The 23,517-nt window shown below is 31.1% G+C and overlaps 1 protein-coding gene across 9 annotated transcripts in view; it reads left to right on the top strand.

The window, feature by feature from the left end:
• LOC126737802 (apoptosis-stimulating of p53 protein 1) overlaps positions 1 to 23,517 on the top strand; it is a 413,921-nt gene that overhangs the window by 355,929 nt on the left and 34,475 nt on the right. For all 9 annotated transcript variants that reach the window (XM_050442856.1, XM_050442857.1, XM_050442858.1 and 6 more), the window contains one exon: positions 5,293 to 5,498. In XM_050442856.1, coding sequence (XP_050298813.1) covers positions 5,293 to 5,498 — 206 coding nt within the window. The remainder of the gene's footprint in view (positions 1 to 5,292; positions 5,499 to 23,517) is intronic.

Below are 23,517 nucleotides of genomic sequence, written 5' to 3'. Positions count from 1 at the left end.
CCTGTATATATATTTTTTTGTTTTATATCAATAAGCGTTTTTAAATTTAAAATTGAGACTTTGAGATTCCAGTGACTTTTTTTCTTTTTAATTTTACATTTTTTCGAAAATGTCCTAAAGTATTTAGAATAGTTTAGGTGGACTAAAATAAAAAATGTTGAAGGCTTGTAGAAAGTATGTTGAACCGTGTAGTTTCAAGAAATAGGAATTTATATTTATATTTATATTCTAAGAACTTATAGACAACACATGTAACCATGGTCTAATTTGCTGTATGCAAGCATTTCTTATTAGTTAAAGATTTTTATAATTGAGTATTTGATAGGAAAAAAAACATTTACATTGAGAAAGCATATTAGAAGGCTCGTAGAAAGTATAGAATTGTGGAGTTTCAAGAACTAAGAATTTGGCTAAAAAAAGAGCATTTCCTTTAAAAGACTTATAGAAAACAAATTTACTAATAATTTAAAATTTGAATTGTTACGATGGCTTTCAATGATAACCAACAAAAAAAATAAAATTTTGTAGTCTATTAAGTGCAAAAGATAAATTTGTAGAATTGCAAATTCTTTGCAGAAAATAAAAGCCTTGTCACAGGCCAGAAATCTGGCAACAATAGAATATATTGTAACCGTGGTCATATAAGCTGTAATTATGTACTGTAATATTTCTTATTAGTAAAAATTAAGTATTTGACAGGAAAAAAGCAATTACATGAGAAGTGATATTAAACCGCGAAGTTTTAGAATTTTATTATAATTTTAAAATATTTTTTTTAACTATTTAAAAAAAGATAATAATAACAATAGAAATAAAAATAGACGACTTTTTTTTTGTAATATCTTTTTACATTTTATTTTTTTATTTTACGAAGAAAGAGATGCAATTATATGAGCCCTATACTTGGCACAGTCTAACTTTTAGATAGCTACTCGACTAAAGTGAGAGGAAGACAAAAATTTATTGAGCTTGTAAATTAATTCTAAATATATTAAGTGTAAAGATATTTTGTAAATAATGAAAAATAAAAATTTATAAATTCTAAATAATAATAATGAAGGATTAATCTAAAAAGTACAATAGGAAAAGAACAATATTTTTATCTTGTATAACTAATTTATTATCATCTTCGAAATATACTAAAATACACAATATGGTACACATGCCTTAAAAAAACTTATATTCTTAACCTATTACCTTTGTAATAAGTAATCCTTAAAAAAAACTGCACTGAAATAGTTTTTTATATGAAACAGTATACATATAAAACTAACTTTTTACACACGCCATTTTTATTATCCCTGAAATTCTGACATCAATCAGTGTCAATGAACGTTCATTGTAATTTGCCATTGGACATATAGGTGGTGCTATACATACAACAGCAACAGAAATAGCACACTTTAATGAAGGAGCATAGAAATAGTTTGGTAATTGCTCAAATATTACCGTTATGCATATTACGAAAAAGGACCGATTAATTATAATATTCATTACAAAAGTACATAAATCCTACGGTCTTCCAGTTTATTTGTTAGTATAGAAGCGATACATAGTTATTGTTTTTCTTACCAAATACAAACGCACAGGCGTAATCTCTGAATTCTTCCTTTAGTTTGACTATACAATCCTTATATATTACAAAATCCTTATAAAAAATCGCAACAGGTAAAATTACTTAAAAATAAGCTCTCACATAGATGTCGTTTATTTAAAATATGTGATCTTTTAATTATCTTTTTTACATGGTCCCTGAATCTAAGCCCTGACTCAACAAAGTTTTGTAATATTTATATTAATACTGATGTCATTTTAATGCAACTTACACTGTTTATATTTTCAAAAATCATAACACTAGTTTTCAAAGACTTTGTTGATCTGTTGCTTAAATAAGGTTGAACAAGTTAACAGGAATACGCTAAAGAGCCATAATACTTTTAATTTGTTACTAGTAATCTATGATTAATAAATAGTATTAAAGGCCTTAGAAAACTTGATTAATTTTTTATTGACTGCACACAAAGTACCAACGTTTTTTCTAAAACCGCATTGTGTACAAGGTGATATATTATCTTTTACAACAAATTCATACATTTGGGCATGAATTTTTCGAAAATTTTGAATAATGCAGGCAAAATACCTACTGTTCGGATGTCATTAAATTATACAGAAGTAGTGACTTTTAAAAGCGATTTTCCAATAGAAATTGTCCATTGATTAATGTTCATGAATTATTTCCCTATAATTGGCTTCAATGCTTTAATACAGAGATTTATAATGTGACATATAAATTTGTCAATCAATAGACTACAATATTTAAGCATTATAGACGATTGGTGCATTTTTCTTAATATTCTTTAGAATCTCTCCTATTTCTTCTATAATTGTAAGCTGGAAGAAAAAGTTCAAAATTCGATAAAATATACCTTGTTTATACTAATTTACCGTGTCAACACAATATGATTTCTCCTGAAAAAAAAAACCGAAAAAAGCTAATAAGGTCATTACAATTTGAAGGATGATCTGCAATACAGTTGTTTTCATTTTGATTATTCTGTCTACAAATTGAATCTAAATAAACTGTTCTAATAGATCTCAAAATGTAGTTACGCAGTCTCTTATAATTGAGCCAGTCCTCTTTGGTAATTTTAAACTGTAAAATTTAAATTGTTTAAATATTGCATATTGTCTATTATAATTTACCCGGCTTTATTTCCTTCGATTTTTTTTTTTGTTTTTTTTTCTGGGCTTATATAAAATATGTTCACAAAATAACGGGATTTTCGTTTTTTGAAATAAAATATTTATTTATTAGTCTACGCTAATGTTTGCACACTAATTTGCTAATTTTTCTTTTGACTTATTATTTGTTTTAGTTCGAATGTTAATTTATTAAAAACTACCTGTCCTATGAAGCAATAGCTTTATTTTTTAAAAGATTTAATTTTACGCTTTCTTAAAAGCGTATATTAATGATTTTTATTTTTTAGTAAGATTATCTGTATGCACATACCATTTTAACCATAAGTCGATCATTACTTGTTCTCAATTTAGATGACCCAGTTTTATTTCTTTGCAAAATCTAACTTTTATCCTAACCTTTTTTGTTACTAAAACAAACGTTGAAAAATATACATGGTAAACGAAAGTGTAAATAAGACATAAAAGGTGCACATAAATAAATAACTAACACGAAATAAAGGTCTTCGATGTAAAAAAGAGTATTTAAAAGAGAAAATATTATTATCGGATAGATGTTCCAGCGCTTGTAGCAGCGTTTGTTCCTCCTACAGTCCTTCTGTGCCACTGTCCACAGTATGGAGTTTTTCTGATTTTTTGTCTTCTCCTCAGCTCCTGGAGGGCACTTGTGCAGATGGTATTATTTTGCTACTTAGGCGTAGTTTAATATTTTTGCTATCCCTGAAAGCTAGAGTCACCGAAGCGCTATAAAAGCTGCTTTTTATTGATGAAAAATGCTACAAAAAAAACCCCGTTCGATGCTTTCAGATCTTCGAAGATAAATTCTTCGCCGATGACAACAAGTGCATATTTGACAACTTTTCTGCTAGAGGAGTTATATCGTAGGTACTGGAGAGTTTTATAGTATGTGTAGAGAATTTTATGATTTTCTGGTCTCCTAAGATATTTTGGTATCTGCTGTTTCTTTAGAAAACTTACAAACCGAACGATGACGGATCGTTCATGGAAGCACAAGGAACTCCTTGTGCTTTTTTTACATTCTCTAAATAAGTTGTTGATTGAAAATTTGATACAAATTCTTTGATCCATTTTTTTCAACAAACGAAAATCCTAATTGATTATAACATTAGCAGCTACCCTGCATAACACATCTCGTATAACCATGAAATAAAGAACCTTTTTATTTTATGCTATTTTTATTGTATGTCAACGATATGGTGGAGGTGGTGCGGTGGTGTTATTTGCGGATGATACAATGTTATATGTGGTGGGTAAAGACACTCATCAACTGCAACAGATCATGAACGTTGAACTCTTATTCTTGTTGCAACTTATTCATCTGGCTTTGTAGAAATAAACTAAGTTTAGGTAAATCCAAGTTTTGTATATTTGGCAAGAGATCTAGATTAAGTTCTATAGACTTGGGCAATATACAGATTTCTGTGAATGGGGAAAGTATTTTGTTAAATTTAAATTAAATATTTGGAAACCATTCTCGATGCCAATCTGAATTTCCATGCTGATACAGATTATGTAATGAGAAAATTTTCAAAAAAAATTGGATTTATCACAAGAATTGGAAAAAATTTGTCAATGTACATCAAATTAAAACTTTACAACGCCATTGCTCTTCCTCATTTACAGTTCTGTTCAACATTATTGTTTAACTTGCCACAGTATAGAATTGACCAACTGGAAAGAATTCAAAATAGGGCTATGAGACTGATTCTAAATTGTAATCGTTACACGCCTATTGTCTCTATGTTGGGTGTCCTAGATATGCTGTCTGTACATCAAAGAATTTTGTATAACGTTTATTTGTTTATTTTTAAATTAAAACATCAGATGCTCCCCGATTATATTTGTAATAAATTAAGAGTTTTTGGAGATATACATAACTATAATACGAGAAATCGTATAGACTTGATACTAGTCTTAGTAGTTTTACTATAGTATGCATTGTTTCCACTCTAATCATCATCTTGATTGTGGGTTTATCTGTTGACTGGGTATTTTTGGGCCAACCGGGATACTGGTTACAGCTTCTTGGAACTACCGAAGCATTTCTAAGTATTACACGGGGGGACCAATGTGTCTGGTCAGCAAGGTGAACCAAGTTCCAAATGTGTGTCATCGGCTGCTTGCAACCAAACCGACTCAATCAACCTAAGTCGACATTATTTTTATTATTATAAGGCAAACAACAATTAACTGTGCTTTTAATAAGTGGGGCAAGGAAATAATGTTTAGGCTAAGTCTAGTTTTAATTTATGGTCTACCTCTGACAGGATATTTCTGGAACCGGGATGCTGTTTCTGGATTACCGAGACCATCCATGGACAAACCGGAGTGTCCTGATACAGTTATGGCCAACTTATACTTTTAGTTTATTTTTTATTTATGTTTTTATTGGATGTAACTTTTTGCTAAATAAAGATATTATTTATTTTTTGTCCTTGTAAGTGGTTTTCAATACATTTGAAATTTAATGTTTCATGTTTAACTTCTTTTAAATATTTTTTTCTTTAATGACCTAACCGTATTAAAAAAATTGATACCTATATTTTTTTATAACGATTTTTACCATTTCAGTATCGCAATAAGTTAAACGAACAACAAAATCAAAGGCTCAACCAGCAACGAGAGGCACTTACGGCAAGGCAGGAGGAAATGAGCGCCATCGATAAACGGATATCGGAGCTGCAGGAGCGCTTACAGAGAAAGAGGATACTCAACCAGCAGCTGGCCAGTCAAATTAGTGCCGCCTCTCACAAAGCGGCTTACCACCAATTTGTTAGGTAAGTGACCGTTTGTAAATTCTTTATGTAAGGGATAAATTGGCTCCATCTTAAGGGGGCACAAATGTAGATTTAGTTTTTTTAACATCACTTTATTTCATATATTTCGCCAAACTTTAGTTTAATCATTTGGATTAATATAGGTCAGGAGAAGGAATACTGGCTGGTAGGTGAAGATAAAGTAATTTCCAATACTGATACTTTACAAATAATAAACAGATGTTTTTGTTGAATGCTAAAACGCCCTTCCAATATTTTAACTTTCTATATTTTTGTTCCTCATATTCTTCTAATATTAACTATTTTCTATAACCCTAAACTATAGAATGGTTTTTGTTAATATGTGCATCAGTTTAGTTAAAATTATGCTTTTCTTCTATATGGGAAAGTGAAAGATGGCGTCGGAGTAGTACGTAACTGTATGCAACTGCCTTATAAACTTTTGTTAGAAAAGGCACAAACAAATTTTATATAAGTTCCAGTATAAGAAGATAACGCGAAAACATACGTTTTCTAGAATTTAATTTTTTACGATCGAGAATGTGAGAGAGAGAAATTTTAGGCTGCCATAATAATAATGGGATCAGCGGACATGCGCAAAATAAAAAGTGCGATTATTAAAATGCGAGTTTTTTTTTTCCTTCAGTATAATACTATTTTAGCCTTATTTAAATTTTGAATTATAATAATATCAATATTTAATACACTTAATCAGCTCGATAACAATTTATTTAAAATTGCTGGTTTAAAACTACAATATTGAGCAAGAAAACTACAATAAAACTACATAACTAAAGTGAGCATCTGGTAATCGAAAAACAAAAATAACAACGCCTGGAATTAACGAAAAATATAACAAACCATTTCAGAAGCGTGGAACATAAAAAAAGATCTTTGAATGTCTAGAAAAATAAATCATGATTTCAATTACCTCTAGAGAATATCCTTATATATAAAAAATTGCATTAAATGCCTGAAATAAAATGAAAAATTATTCCATGACTCTCTCTCTGTTGCCTCTTATAAGGTCAATAATAGGAAGATAATTGGAGTTCTGGAGGTCTCCCACAAAATTGAAAAGCATTTTCAAAGCAAGAACCGTTTCTACCATTACGGCCTGTCGGTCTGGACATGGAAAATAACCGCGAACTGTTCAGGCCACCGAATCGGAAAACTGGGGAAAGAGCTTCGTAAATCGCGATAAATTGGCCAGAAATTGAACCGATGCAAAAAAGGAAAAACTCCGAGTTAAAATTTCCGCATACGGTCCGCGATTTTTTGGGATGCAAATTAAAAATCACACTCGAAGAATTATTTTGTTTTCATCGTTAGCGAGCATTAATAATTCGCCGTGTGTGTATGTGTTTGTGAATTATTTTTTCGGAAACCTTTTTCCGTTTTGGCATACCGGGTTATGACTGTGGGTTAAGTGAATCCATTACGCACCACTTTCCTCAATTTCTGAAATATTTTTTTATTTAAAATTATTCCGAAAATATATTCGGCAACTTTGATCATAAACCAACTGGATAAATTTCGGATGGAAATTCATTTATAAATAATCGAGTCGGGCCGAAGTGATGCCGACGTACAGTAGTGGCCAAAATTATAGCAACAAATCTGAATTTTACTAATATTTAATAATAACTATTATATGTATGTTTTAATCGTAAAAGTACGCCACTGGTTTAGATGGCCTCTTAATATTTAAACAAAATTTCTCATTCAAATAAAAAAAAGCCTACCTGTTTTTTTGCTGACAATAAATATTTGTAATTGCAAATATTTCACCTGGTTATAATTATAGCAACATTTGAAATTTAGTGCTCTTTCAATCTGTTGAAGTGCAATATTGAAACAATTTATATTGTGATTTCTTGGTAGTTATTAACTTATTTAAATAACAGTATGAGTCGTGGTAAAACCGTGTCTGTTGAAGTGAGGCAACTTATAATTAATCAGTATAAGTCAGGCATCAAACAGTCATCCATTGCAAAAAATTTTGCTCTTCACAGATCAGTTGTATCACGTATAGTGAAAAGATACAATAACACAGGGCTGGTAGTACCCAAAAAAAATTTGGGACGTACCCGGAAAACTTCAAAAAAAAAGTGACAAAATGATTGTTCGGATTTCCAGGCAAAACCCATTTTTGTCCTCTTCAAAAATTAAAGGGCTTTTGGATGGCAGTGGGTGTTCCGATCTTAGTGAACGATCCATAAGGCGGCGTCTATTTGAAAATAAGTTGTTTGGACGCAGACCAGCAAAAAAGCCTCTTCTTTCCAAGAAGAACGTGAAGGCCCGACTTGAATTTGCTCGAGAACACCAGGGCTGGACTATTGATCAGTGGCGCGGAGTTATTTTTATCGATGAATCAAAATTCAATTTATTTAAAAGTGATGGTGCTGCATACGTTCGACGTCCTGTAGGCAAAAGATTTAATCCTCGGTATACTTCTCCTACAGTTAAGCATGGTGGTGGTTCAGTTTTAGTGTGGGGCTGTTTTTCGGGGTATGGTATGGGACCTCTTCACAGAATAGAAGGGATTATGGATCGATTTATGTACAAGGATATATTAAAGAATGTTATGTTACCCTATTCTGAAGAAAATATGCCGCTGTTATATCAATTTCAACATGACAATGATCCAAAACATTCTTCAAGGCTAATAAAAGAATTTCTCCATGATGAAAAAATTAATGTTATGAAGTGGCCCTCCCAATCTCCGGATTTAAATCCAATAGAAAATCTTTGGGAATTTATGGATAACAGGTGTAGAACCAGGAATTTCAAAAATGCTGGAGAACTTTTCGAAGCTCTTCAGGATACTTGGTTGTCAATCGATCATGATGTTATAAACAAACTTATTTTATCCATGCCAAAAAGATGCATTGCTGTTATAAGGGCTAAAGGGTACTATACTAAATACTGAAGAATATTATTGTATTGTAATCTTATTTTGACTTTGGAGAATAAATAAATTGATTTTTCTAAAATGTGTTGCTATAATGTCCAACCCGTTTCCTAAAAAAAATTTCCATTTTTTATTTCTTTTATAAAGTAACAAAAAAATAAACATAAATAAAAAGCTTTGTAAAAAATACATCATAATATATACCAGTTTTTTTTCTAATCTACCACATCATATAATTTGAAGGAAAAATGTACTTGTTGCTATAATTATGGCCACTACTGTATGTGTGAAAATCTAACGCAACATTTCCAAAAAAGTGTCTACAAATTTTTCTGTTATGAAAAACATTGCAATTAAATTTTATCGAAGAAGTCTATTTTGGAAATCAAGCGAATGGGTAATAGGTAAGATGTTTTCTCCATAAAATAAATGCCAATCTTGTTTTAAGAGTATCTCGTCATCGCACTCATATATTTATAATAAAAGTGGTGCAAAATTTAAAAAGTTAGTAAAAATTTCAAATTCTTTCAAAAGTTTTTTATTTGTATTTAAAATACACAGCTATATATACAGTTTGGCGAATAGAAGACTATACATAGGCATTATGAATGGCAATACCGCTTCTCGCTTACTTTCTGATCGTCTGATTTGCTATTTTCGGCACGCCACAATCAGCAGCTCATTTTATTGTGTGATTGCATATTACACTGTTGAGTGTAAAAACGCTTTTTTAATTTTTTAAATATTTATCATTATGGCTGTTTATACCCCATTCTGAAAAATTTCAATTGAATAAATAGTTTTATGAAAGCAATTTGGCAGTACAACGCAGGGATTTATTCTCACTAAATGTTAAAAGTAGACCGATTCCTTGCGCTAAAACTATTTTAAATGTAATGTCAAATTTTAAGACACCTTTTTGCCTCAAAAAATTAAGAAATTGTCACATCAAAGCTCAAGAACCACCTATTGAAGGAGACAGAACGGCGGGAAGAAATGGTTTGTAGTGCTTTAGTTTTGGATTCAACACGATCGAGCAAAAGTGTTGAAGAGAAACTGGATATGCACCATAAAACTGTGATGACTGTTTGACAAAAGCATTGAGACAAATGTTTTAAATATTTAAAAACTCAGGAGGTGTTTTTTTGAAGACCAGTGGCGAAGAATGGCATTTTGTGAAATCATGATAGAAAAGGCAAATGAAAATGAAAATTTCTTGGGAAATAATTTGTTTCTAGATGAGTCTCGTTTCTGTTGCATGGTTAATACGATCCTTCCATTGTTCGTTACTGATGTCAAGAAAATGAGCACAGAAGTTTTCGGTTCCGTACTCGTCAATCTAGGAATCTGTCTCTTCCATTTTACCGCAAACTCTTTTGGAAGAAGCAGCTTTTGCGATACGCTAACATTTTGTTTAGCTAAATAAAGAGGTCTTTTTGAGCCTTTTATTTTAAAAAAATATTTGTTAGGTTTATTATTGAGAGTTTAATTTTCTGTTTTTTTTTATAATGTTTACTACTAATAATAATAATACTATTTTTATTAGAGTTTATATTTTATTTAAATAAGAACAATGGTTTAATTTATTTATATAAATAAAATTGTAATTTCTGCATTAGAAAAATATTATGCCACCACGCATATTATGCCGCATAATTTTTTTTTTAATTTTCTGCAAGAGATACAGCCTTCACTAATTCACCCACTGACACACCCAACTGACCCACGTCAGATGCTTACTAAAATTAAATTTAAAATAATTGATAGGGATGTGCGATATTCATCAATGTTACAAAAACATCGAAGTTTTTTGGTCATATTATATCGTCGATATTGATTTTTCCCATCGATAATAACATTTCAGAATACATTGTTACCATAAAACATCGGAATAGTTTACTTAAGGTATATTTTACAGAAATATCTACCTTATTGTCAATTTATTAAAATTTTTGAACTGAATTAGTTGAAAAAAAACAAGATTCTATTAAGGCAAAGTCGACCGCCAATTATCAAGCAGGCTAAATCGTCATTTTATGTCATTGGAATATAATCGGAGAGTCGTCCCAGACCAGAAATTCGCCAATCATAAAGCAAATAAATATGAAATAAATATGACTATGTATTTGGTTAGTGCTAAATAGTTTCCGAGAGTTTTTAAGTTCTTATATCACAGCAGCCAAGGTAATCAAAATCTTAAAGCAAAACAAAATCTTAGAAAATTGAATACCTTGTATATGGAATATTCTAAGGTAATAATATTAGTTCTGGTGAAAATTTTTTTTGTTATGTATTTGAAAATTGAGGCCTGTTTTTAGACATTGCATTATTAAAAGTGTCATTTAAAAGTAGCCTTGGGGCTATTTTGGTAAAGAAAGTACCTATGCACATTGCAAACTATATTCCAAAAAATTAAGACTTCTGGAAATATATCAAATTTAAAATCCCATCTAAAGAGTATGCACAAATCAATTTATGATCAAATTTAAATTGAGGACAAACAGTAGCCTCCAAGAATAATTCAAGAAGTATTAATCAATACTCTGATTCTGCAACTCTGATTGTTTCTCACATTTTCACTCACAATATTCCATAGTCTCGTTAACAATGTAAGAAAATATTTTTTAGGAATTGAGGCGCTGGATTTTTCATTTTTCTTTCACTTTCTCATTTGTCCAAGGTTTCCCTCTATTTTTTTTAAATCAGTGCGAAGACTGCAGGATCTAATGGTTGCATTATATGCGGGATATTTGGGAATAAAGTAAATGTTGTTTTCATTATATGCCTGAATTACTAAAGAAGAGGAATAAGAGGTTAAGTTACCTCCGATTCTGCCTTTTTTCTCAGGAGTGTCTATATCTTTAATTTTCAACAAACCAGTAGTGATTTTCAAGAAACCAGTAGAAAACGTTGTTTTTTGTCTGAAAATTCTGTTGATTACTTGTCTTAAGACTTTACACCGGCAAGTTCAACTGATTCGATAACACCCACTTGAGCACTAGTTATTTTTATTAATTTTCATTTATTTTATTTACCTTGATAACAGCAGTAGATTTAACTACCGAAACTTACATTGTATTGACACTTACTTACATATTGATACTTACTTACTTATTTACATTACATTGTGTTGATTGGCCTTACATTGTATTAAATGTAATGAAAGGTGTCATTATAGATTTAAGTTCATATTTCTTCTAAATACGTGAAAAAGTCTATTTTCCAGACAGGCCATCGATATTAAAAAAATAACGTTTTATTTTGATATTATCGGTGCAATCGATTGTGGGTATCGATGTTGACATCGTATTCAATATCGATATTTCTGTCGATGTCGCATCTCTGATAATCGAGCTCCTACCTCGAATATCAACGTACTGTCGTGGCGGCGGCGTTGCAACATCTCGCCTATTAGGAACTTTATATGTGTAGTGATCCATTCGCCAATCTGTATAGTTGCCACACAATAATAATAGGAAAAATATGATAAATAAGGACCACCTCCCAATTATATAACTGATTCATAAGACTCGTTTCAATACAAGTTTGAGTTGTGCGAAGTAGCCCTGCTCTCTATATGATTTTTACAAGTAATATTTATTTATTTATTTATTGAATTACAGTATCAACCGCCATAGAGGCCAATTACAGATACCACCTAATATATATACTTACTACTCTCAAATATAAGATTAGCATATAAATGTACAATGCACCTAATAAAAAGTTTAAAATATTTCTTATGATCTATAATATATTTATATTTATTTAATCACATATCAGGCCTGAGAATGAGAAGAAAAAGGTCTAATGTCAATAATTTCTATAAAATATCTTAAATCTGTAATAGCAATATCAAGGTCAGAGGCATAAAAATGTTAAAATAATCACACATTCTATATATTGGTGAGTTCTTGTATATATTTGTTCTAGGGCAATCAAGATGAAAATTTTTTCTTTTAAATTTATTCTTTCTTTTCTCTGGTATTACCAACATTAATTAAGAATGGCAGCATTACCATAATTTGAGGAGCATCAATCTTATTTGTTAAATCTTTATAAATATACACTAGGGATGTTCTAATATGCCTTGCTCGGGATAATATCCAAATCTCTTAAAAAACATATATTTTATTACATATTTATTACATTACATTACATATTTATTACATAAATTTGCGGTACACGCAATGTATACGTTCTATGGTTTTAATCCAGTCGTCATATTGTGGAGACCAAATTATGCTTTCATATTCTAGCTTCGGTAACACCATTAACGACTATTAAACAGTTTTAAACAACACTCAACATTAAAGTTTTTGGTAGTTCTAATAACCAAATATATTATTTTATGTGCCTCATTAACTGTTTTAATAATGTGATCGGTAGAAGCTAAATTACAGTCAACAACTACACCTAAATAATTTTCATTGCTGGAATGTTCAAGCTGGGTACCGCTAATATTGTAGGTATAAATTTAAATTTTTGTGTTAAGTGTCAGCGACATTGCTGAACATTTTTTATTATTGAAATGAAATGAGTTTGCATTACACTAATCAACAACCCTATCTGAATCATTTTGCAGAGAGATGCAATCACCTAGAGAGGTAATTTCCATGTGAATCTTAAAATAATCTGCAAATAGTAGTTTTTGTAAATCATTAGAAATAGAAGCAAATTGGAACCTTGGGAAACTCTTGAGGTACTAGTGTAAACATTAGATCTGGCGCCTTTAACCTCAATATACTATTCTCTGAATAGGAAGAAATTACATTACATTATTTTCGTAAGGAGATATTATTATGGAATGTCAAATCTTATCAAATGCTTTCTTCATATCGGTATATATGACATCAACCTGTTTTCTATTATTCAAAGCATCGTGAACAAATTGACAAAATGACCAATTAGTTAATGTTGATTTATTAGGTAAAAATCCATGTCGGTGTTCGTATATATTATGACTGACTTCAGCATATAATATATGAAATAAAGTTATCTAGATATAGAGTATATTTTTTTACATTACGTTTTAGTTTTCGGAAAAGTTAAAATGATGTATATTAAGATATGATCTGACATCTGAACTGACTTATATTCGTTTATTTGAATTTCGGGGTTTATTATCATTAAGTCAGTTAAGCTGAATGTGTGTATACCTGATCTTGTTGGACTATTAAATAAAGGTTAAAATAGTTAAAAAATTTTTTAGATGTACTGCCTGGTGATTATTTGCCAGTAAGTCCATAACTAAAACTTCATCATTATTATTGCCACACTGAATTTACTCAAGACTGATTATTAAGATTTATCTCTTAGTACATATTGGATTTTTAAAGTAATTGAAAATCAAATTTTTTACTTATTTTAATGATGTATTTACTTTTAACAGCGCCATCCCGTAAATACTGAATAAATCCTGCATTTTCCGAAAGTAAGCTGTAATAAATTAAGTTTCCGCTATGCGGGTGACGTTGTCGTCTAGAATTTGTTGCCCGGAAAATTGCGAAAACCCTTCATCTTTTCATATTCCGACGGCATTCCGTAACTGTTTCCAAACGAAGAAAAGTCGTGAAAAGAGACAGTCGCTTTCTATATATATATCTGAATAACACAGGAATCCAATGAATATTTTTCAAGGGTGCACCTAGTCCCACCCATCCCCCCGATGTTGGGTCGAGAGCTGACACGACAATTGTGTTGCACATGGGGCACGTTTTGTCCTTTCGTGTCAACTCGGGAAACTTTTAAATTATTATTATTTGATGAGCTTGAGGGTCTAGTTTAATAAGGTAGAAAGGATTTAGGTTTTCTAATAGCGAGGCAAAATTAGAGCACTGTCGACTATCCTTAAATGACAGAAAAAGCTGTTCCATAAAATCCATACTGGCAATGTCGCAAGTTTCGCTTCTTTGACTCCTGCTGCAGTAAAATATTTATAAAGGTTTAGTTTGACAAAGGTGATATTGTCGACGTTGCCCACTTATTCTCATATTACTCAAGTTTTTATCTGAAAGTCTTGAAAAAGAATACTTAAAAATCTTAAAAATTAATTTTAATAAACTTAGTTTTGCTTATTAAAAATAATCAAAATTATAAACATTAATATTGCGCAGAAGGTGATGACATCCAATAGTTCAGATTAACACTAGGCAATCTTATAAAGAGTGTTCCACTAAGAGGTTTCGGATGTTGGTAACGAATAAAATTAATTTTTTGTAACATACCTGCTGAAGTTATTTAGGACAGTGTGTAGCTGGATAGTCTACAATTTTACGTGAAACACAATATCTGCCAAATACATACCACAACACTTCTAAACACATTACAGAATACTTCTAAACACATTTTTTGAGTTATATCACAAATCATTCATCTAACTACTTCTTTCAATTGTTGAGTAATTTGGAGTTTGTTTTCGTAAGCTTTGCTTCTTATTTAGCCCAATAAAAATTAATCCAGTGGCATCAAATCGCATGATCTTGCTGGTCAATTTATATCCTCATTCCTTGAGATAATCCTCCCTCCAAACCATCTACGCAACAAGTTCAATCTCTTGCTATATGACATGTTGCACCATTTTGTTAGAACCGCATATTCTCTAAATTCAAGTCCGTTATCTCGTTTTAAAAAAACCTATTAATCATCGTTCGGAATGGTTCTCCCTTTGCAGTACAAGCTTATTAATTTTTATTTTCAAAAAAAATATGGTTTAATGATACCGAACTGTGTCATGTTGAGCATGCATTGACTTTTCGTGGATTGCCCTAGGATTTTCGTAACCGCTTAAGTGGAAATGAGCCTCGATACTAAAAATAATTTTATTGCAAAAACTATTGTTTGTCTCTCAAGGATCCAATTGCAAGTATTGTCCATGGTCGGCTGGCTTTAGCTCTTTTTTTTTTAAATTCGCCACGTTGAAGTTTTGAGGATTGATTGCGTACACCAAAGTAATTACGACTGTATAGTGCTCTATTGTTTAAATTGAACCACCAGTTAGAAGAAGGAAATGAATCCAAAAAATAGATTTTTGGGAAATCGCTAAAAACTATTTATTTCTTGTCTTTTATTTTTTACTTATTTAATAATAATATCTACTATAAATTATAGTTTATTTAGGTTTATTAAGATTAAAAGAAACCATTCATTGATTCTAGTTATCTAGAAATAATGATAAGAAAGTTTTGGATGTGTTTCTTTCTTACAAGGAATATATACAAAAAAAGACACAAAAATGTATGAAAAAACTTGTTTTTTTTTTTCAAGGTGATTTATAAAAAATAATCAAATTAAATTCTCGAGTCTTGAGTCAGAAACTTGTTAAACTATCCTTTTGCAATGGTGTCATCTGAGGCAGTAGTATTTGGCCATGTAAGGATTTTCTTATAAAATTGCTTTTTGTCTTTTGGAATATACTGAATGATTTTCTGAACGTCTTCCATCCTTCTCTGGTTAATTGGTATTTTTGCAGTGTTAAATTTAATTATTTTAATTTTATTTTTACATTTATTTTTCCTCTGGCAATGCAGGGGATGCAGGGGTCACCCTATTTTTTTGAAGAAGAAACCTATGTTTCAGCATGCCATCTATTTGTTCTGAAGCTGTTACGTAGCCTTTATGGAAAGAACAATACTCTAAATATTTATATTTGAAAATCATAAATGTACAACTTTTTTTCACCGACTTACTAGTTTTTTTGTAATAATTTCTCCAGATATTTTTAAAGTCGGATATATCTTCTGAGGTGATTTTTGTTACTGAAAATTCTCTTGTTTTAGCAGTAAAGATCATTATATTATACTCCTCTGGAACGTAAATCCTATCTTTCCTTCTAATAAGTCTTTTTGCTGTTCCGAAATTTCGATCGCACTGTAAAAAGGAGTATTTCGTGAACGCACAGGAAAGTACTGGTATATTTTATCGAATCGTCCAGTTGAAACTAATATGAGCATGGAATGTATCAGGGTATTATTCCTGTTCTGACCGCCGCAAGCGTCACTGAACACGTAAAGTTCCTTAATAACGGGATCCTTATGCTGGATTGTTTTCCAAAGTAGGCTGCAGACTTGATCAGGCACTCTCTTCGGTACTCCTTCATGGTATGTGTAAAAGTCTGTACTGTTTGTTTTTAAATCATGGACACAAAACGCGTAAAGCCATAGTTTCCTGAGATAGAACATTTCCTGCACTAGTATTTTTGGAAGCGGAAGGTTTTGCATGTAGTCAAAAACAATAGCTGCAACATTTTCTTTTTCTTGACATAATGTTAGCACTTCTTACTGTTTTATGAAAAACTTCTTAGCTCGTCTCAGATGCACCATTTTGGCATTTTCATTCAGCGTTGGACTTTTTATTTTAGCTTCAAGTTCTTTATAAGTTGAACAAACATCAATTTGTGGCCTTCCAAATCTGTAGCCACGGTTATCATCATAGTATTTTCTAAAAAAATCGTACTTAACTGTATTCGCATGTCCCGGATACTTTTTGCAAAAGAGTTCATGCATGATTTTCACATTAAGGCTGGTATCCAAATATTGAATGATTCTGGTGCTGTAGTCTGATTCTTTTAAGGGAAATGACCGAATGTGTTGATCGATCGCAAGAACTACATCGTTAGGTAAAATGTTGCCACGATTTAAATGAATACCACGGTGATCTACCGGTAACTTTCCTTTGGCAATGAGAAATGTCAATTGAAAAATTGCTTTGCTTTTTATAGCATACAAGATCGAAAAAGCTTACCTGCAAACATCAACTCTCATAGAGTTTATTTGGACAAAATAACTAAAAGTGTTCTCACGCCTTTTGGGATTTTCTTTTTTGGATCTTCTTCGAGCAACTTGACGAAAGAAATAATTCCGGGATTTATTTCCTTCTTAAAACTCTCGCATATTTCACGCTTCTATATCTCTTTTATTTATACGGTGCTTATTCCCTACTTAGCGCTGATGGTTGCGCCATGCTTTAAGAGTTCAACTTCTGATAAAAAGTAGTTCCGCCATGCTTTGGCATTTATTTCCTTCTTCTAACTGATGGTTCAATTATACTAAATTCTCCAATGAAATAAAAACTAAATAACAAAGTTTGAGATAAGAATAGTAGCAAATAAGAAAACACTTGAAATCTCTATTGGAATACTCTTTACAAATTCAGGCAAAATTGTTTTTGTAAAGGAATAGCAGTCAAGAAGCAAAATTCGAACCACTGTCGACGACTAAATAGACGTTTTTTTCAAGAGCATTCCTTCTGTAGATTTTATTTTTAAAATCCTTAGAGTTCCTTTTGAAATCCAATTTACCGATCTATATTATTTTAGAAATTTGCTCTTTAATAAATTTTTTGTTAAGACAAAGTTTCTTCCAAATTACTATCAGCGAAAGGTTTTATGCTCAGAATTCCGGCCTGGCAATTGGTTTAAGTTTATCTCCATTATTTGAACAAGTTTTTATGATCTTCCTTGAGAAGAAAAACTCAGAATGCCTTTCTTTTAAAAAGCTTATCAAGTATTTGAACAAATACGTGGATTATATTTTTACAATCTTTACCGGATTAGAGGAAGACAATCTTGTAGAAAATAAGCATTTATTACCCTTTTTTGATTTATTGAATAAAATAATGTAATGTAATTAACTTTTCTTCCAACCATCCTATTAACCAAACAAAAATTGGCTGTACTCATTGTTTTACAAACTTAAAAATTCTTCTTTCTTTAAAAAGTGCTGGTTGTTTATCGAAAGGTGTTTAGGTTGGATCTTTTGAAAGTTCTGAAAATTGAAGCAATAAAATCACCTGATTATGTTTGTAAGTATCAACCAATAGAACCAATTTCAACGTAACTTGCTTTTTAATTTTTTGAGTTCTCTGAACTCCTATTCTCATACTTAAATTCAAAACTTTCTTTTAAAATGTAATCCTTTAATTTATATTTTATTTATCTTTCTCCTTTAATAGTCGTTTAGTCGTTAGTGGTTTCAGTTTTACTATTTGACCGCTATAGGTATGCAGGAATCTTTTTACCATAATATGTAAAAGATTAGCTAGTCTTTATATAAATTATTACATGTTTTTATATTTTAATCACCTTTGAACATTTTGATTCAAGTTTTTAACATTTATATTTTGTTAATTGTTTTGAATCAGCGAAACTAAATGTTGATTAGTTTTTCAAAATTTATTTTTACTTCAAGTCTTTTAATTGTATTTCTTCGCTATTTTGATTAATATAAAGGATGTAATTGTAACACAATTATAATGATAAATAAATTTGGGTTTGTTGGTAGATTGTATTTCTGGTAGTTCTTAGATGTATTTGTATTTCTGGACAGTTTAAATAAAGAGCTTTTCATTAATCAACTCTACATTTATGCGTAGAGTATTGTAAAATCAACACAATGATAATCATTGCTTCTTCCGATTCGCGTCAGTCTGTGGAAGGTGTGTCTTATGTCCCCACGTTGTCTATGATCCTGGAGATCAGTGTGGAATGCTAAATTGGATAAATTTGATCTTAAGTAAATCAGGCATTGGAGTTTGTAAGGCCACTTATAACACGTATACATTTTGTTTGTAGCCTAAAGATTTTACTTGCATGGCAGTATTGGCCCAATTAAGAGTAGCATAGGTCATGCTCTATGCTGTTTTGACTGTGGGCAGGGATACAAATCTGGGGAGATTTCTTTTGAGGTAGATTATTTTGGAAAGTTTTCCTGACTCTTGCTCAACATAAGTTTACCATGTAAGACCGAGGTCCAAAAAAACTCTAAGAAATTTGACCTGTGAATCACATTTGATTGATGGTCCTTCATGTCTAAAGTTCATATTTTGAGTCTTGGAAGCATTGAGGCTAAGTTTGTTAGCCAAGAACCAGTCTGTTATTATATTCTACGTTCTCTCGAATATAGTAGGCAAGGAGTGGATTGGAAGGAATTGTACAATATGATATTTATTGTTGCAGCTGCAAAATGTATTAAGTCTGGGTTATCCATAAAGTTGCTTAGGCTGTTGATGTTTAATAGAAAGAGTAGATCCCATGCTGCACCTTTAAATGCTGGAGTAGTTACCAGTATGTCACCACAATACATACTGAATTCGGCAAGAATAGTGAAATTGAATCAGAGCAGTTTGATCTTCAAAATTGTAGAATTCCAGCTTTTTCATTAAAATATTAAGCGATACACAATCAAATGCTTTTGTTAGATCATAGAAGGATGCATGAGCATCACGACCAGCCCCTAGACCCTTCTATAATTTCAACAAGGTGGTTTATTGCCAAGGTTGTGGATTTTTATTTTAAAACCGCTCATACTGGTGCTGTAAGAAAAGTTTAGTTTCTTTAAAGAAAATTTCTATTAGTTAGGTTATTCGTCAGCTGCTTCCTTATTTGTAAATATTGAATCACCTTGACTTCTTAAGTGCACTGGAAAAAATACTTTAAACCATGCAGAGATTAATAAGCTTTATGAGAGGATAAATTATTACATGCTTCAGGGTTTTGACAATTTTTGTTGATATATTAAAACAGCCTTTACTGATGCTGTTCTTAATGCTGGACATTTTTTGTCGAACCACATTGAAAGTGGTTTAATGTAAGCGAAAGGGGTCGGCGGCGCTATTTTGTTGTAAAAACTGTTCAAATGACTTATTTGAATTGGGTAGTTAAGACATAACGTCTTCAGCAATTTTCATAAAGAAGTGATTAAATTGATTATTCAGACTAGATTTTTCTGGAAAATTTAATGGTCTAGTAGTTTGTTTTATATTATTCGACATCTATAGTTTTTCGCTTTGTTTATTACATTGTCATATGCATGCCTCTTCGTTTCCAGAATCTTAGTTTAATATTTAAACTTAAAATCTTTAAGGTGGGTTGATGGAAACAAGGTTGGCCACTGCATATTAAATGAGTGAAGACCATACAGCCTTGAACGTATTTCCTTTATTAAACCACTCCACCTTCTTTTCCTCTGGTTACACAATATAGGATTTAATGGAAAAAATTATTTAACATTATGAGTTATCTCTTATTTTTATCTTCCCAGACTTTTGAAACCTGACCTGATTAAATTCACCCACAAAATCCCAATAAACCACCGTCAATATAGTTTTAGAGCCCTTTTAGTGTCTTTCTTAGCTTTAAAGCCTAAATTAAAAGAGAAGATTACATACACCCTTGTGGTCGGACAACCGATGCACCTCAAGAGGTTTGCATAAGAATTCGTCTGGCTGCAAATGTGTAAAGACATTATCTATAATCGCCTTTTGTTGCACAATCGATCGACTTATTAAGGCCAAAAATTTTAAAAGTGAGTTACTGTCATTATTATGAAACTGGACATTAAAATCACCTGTCATGATTGTTTTAGGGGATAGATCAAGCTTTTCCAGAGCCTCAGATAAAAACTGGAGCAACGCATTGAAATTGCCCAGATCTGTATACATTAATTAACTAAGTTGACGATTGCATCAGGTAGATACTAGTAATTTCACGTGACTCAGAGGCTTTGAAATGCCCTTCAAAGCCTCTCAGCTTTTTTTCAGTCATTTTTGATGTATACTGTCACTCCCCAAGGCCATGTCTTAATGAACAGAAACTAGAGGCAGCACTAAAACCATGCATCTGAAAACTCAAAACTTCATTCAACCAATGCTTACTTACAAAAAGAAATCCAACAACATTCTCCCCGGGACTATTTCAATTTCAGATATTTTATTACGTAAAGGTTTTGTATATTAATATGCAGTACATTTATCTTAAAATTTGAGAAGAAATGGAACAACCTTGATCGCATAGTCTTGCCTAAGGACATCACCATATTAAAGAATAGGTGTGGCTGTATGGCTGTGTCTCTATAAACAACTTCAAAACGGATCAGAAGTCCCGCTACATGTCAATATCAAAGGGTGTAGTGCAAGGGTCGATATTATTATTTTCTATTTACGTCGCAGATATGAATGCATATATTTACGAATAAACTTCACTGATTATAAAGAGTATCAGTCAAAACTTAATTCAGATCTGAAAAACATTTTTCAGTATTTCAAGGATCACAAATTAAAACTAAATGCAACGAAATCTCAAGCCATGATAATAGAACAAAACAAACAAAAAAGAGATTTTTCTTTACGATATTTCAAAAATTAACAATGTTAATGTCAATAAAAAATGTAAGTCTTTTATTCGACAATTTAATAACAATTTACAAGGCATATTGTTGAGGTTACGTATAGTGGAATTCTAAAGGGCTTGAATTTAGAAATAACACACACATCTCTCCTGATGATATGTTTAATAAAACAACCTTATACAGTCTGTTAATATCTTAACTTCCTTTCTGTTATGTTAAGTTGTAACTAAGAACAAAGAACCAAGAGCCAAGAGGTATATAAAATAGAGATTTATACAAACAAAAATACTTAAGGGTGTTTATTAATACAATTCAACCCTATCAGGTAATACATATCTCTTATTTATTTTAAAATTAAATAACTAACAGACAAAGTCCTTCCAAAACCGTCCTTTCTTGGCGTGATCAGCAGAAAAAGAATAAATTAAATTAAATCATCCGTCATATCAATTATAAACGAGATGCAACGAGGTAAATATAAGATAGTACAGGCTAGAAATGGCGTTTTCGGTTTGTAAGTTTTGTGCAAAATAATTATTATAAGCTTTAATACATATTCATAATAAATTAGAAACATTTGACACTATAAAAGTAAATGCTAAAGTATCTAAAGGGAGATGAAGAACTTTAGCTTTGTCGATGCTAATTTGTACAGCCTAAAATAATATTGTTAGTTTTTTTCATGTGTTTCTCACATTAGTTTTTCGCTTCTTCCTATGCCTTCCTATTTTGTTCGGTTGCAATCACATTGCAATTTTTTAATTAAAAAAAAACAATCTTATAGAAATATTTAAACTAACAAAAAAAATGTTATTACACAAAATTTCATTTAAAAATAACTCATTATTTATTTAAATAAATATGAAATAAAAAAGTGACAAATTAATCTCCGAGTTTGAAAATTTAAATGTGCGGTACGTTTCCGCGTATATATATTTTTTTCATTTGACGAATTGATAGGGGACGCGACCGCAGCCCGAGACCGAATTCGGTTCGAATAAATTCAAAGTTGTATCTTCCGTTGACGTTTCAATAAATAATTTATCTTGATCGAGCGAATCCTGCCAAGTTTATCGGCTTTCGGTTTAACTCCTGCGGGTACGATCGTTTCCAAGGAAGTTATAAGTTACTCTCCTGATGCGACCGACATCTGGAACACTTTTTGAAAAAACAGAGGGAGAGAAGTCATTATCAATATGTATTGTGGGTAAATTTTCGTTTTTTCAATAAACTCACTTTTTAGATAAATTTTATTAGTATATTAAAGAATTCTAAATTTCTGTAAGAAACATTTTTTTTAAATAATCACTTTGACGGATTTTTAAATATGTTTTAAATGCCTGGAATAAAAAATTTACGTAATCGGCTTAGAGAAAAAAAAAACAATTGTAAGAGGGACTTGAATCTTAGAACATTGAAAGACTAGAACTAGTAAACAACAATTTTGTTTCAGTTCAACATGTGCTTAGGGGCAAGGGAAGTGTTTTGTTTACAAGCATATTCACCGATTCTCTGTTGTCATTATCTTATTCTAAGCACAAAAATAACAACTTCAGAGCAAAAAAAATTATTCACATTTATATTCCTAAAACCGCTTCTAAAAAATGTGGAATTGCAACAGCGCAATCAAGAGCTTATGTTATTTTGCGAAATGTCATGTCTTCAAACGGCTTTGTGTTTATATTTAGCATTTGTGAAGTTCTGTGTTTTTGGTTAAAAATGGTCTCATTTGAGTGTTTTTGTGAACTTTTACGATATTGTGCGGTTTATGCCACACCACGGAAAAAAGGCGATTTAAGCCAATCTTTTTACTAAACCGATACTGTCATAACATCATATCAAGGGAGAACCGTAATCATAAACGTAGAATAGGGGATCATAGAAATAAACCTAAATAAAAACTTATTAAGAAATCTATAATAATTATTAAAATTTTAATTTACATAAAGATGTTTTTTATTAGATAGGTACCTTTACTTTA

This window comes from Anthonomus grandis, chromosome 6 (genome assembly GCF_022605725.1).
Source record: "Anthonomus grandis grandis chromosome 6, icAntGran1.3, whole genome shotgun sequence".
In the NCBI taxonomy this organism is placed as follows: Eukaryota; Metazoa; Arthropoda; class Insecta; order Coleoptera; family Curculionidae; genus Anthonomus; species Anthonomus grandis.
Note: the sequence above shows the minus strand (reverse complement) of the source record. Positions and strands in the feature narration are given on the sequence as shown.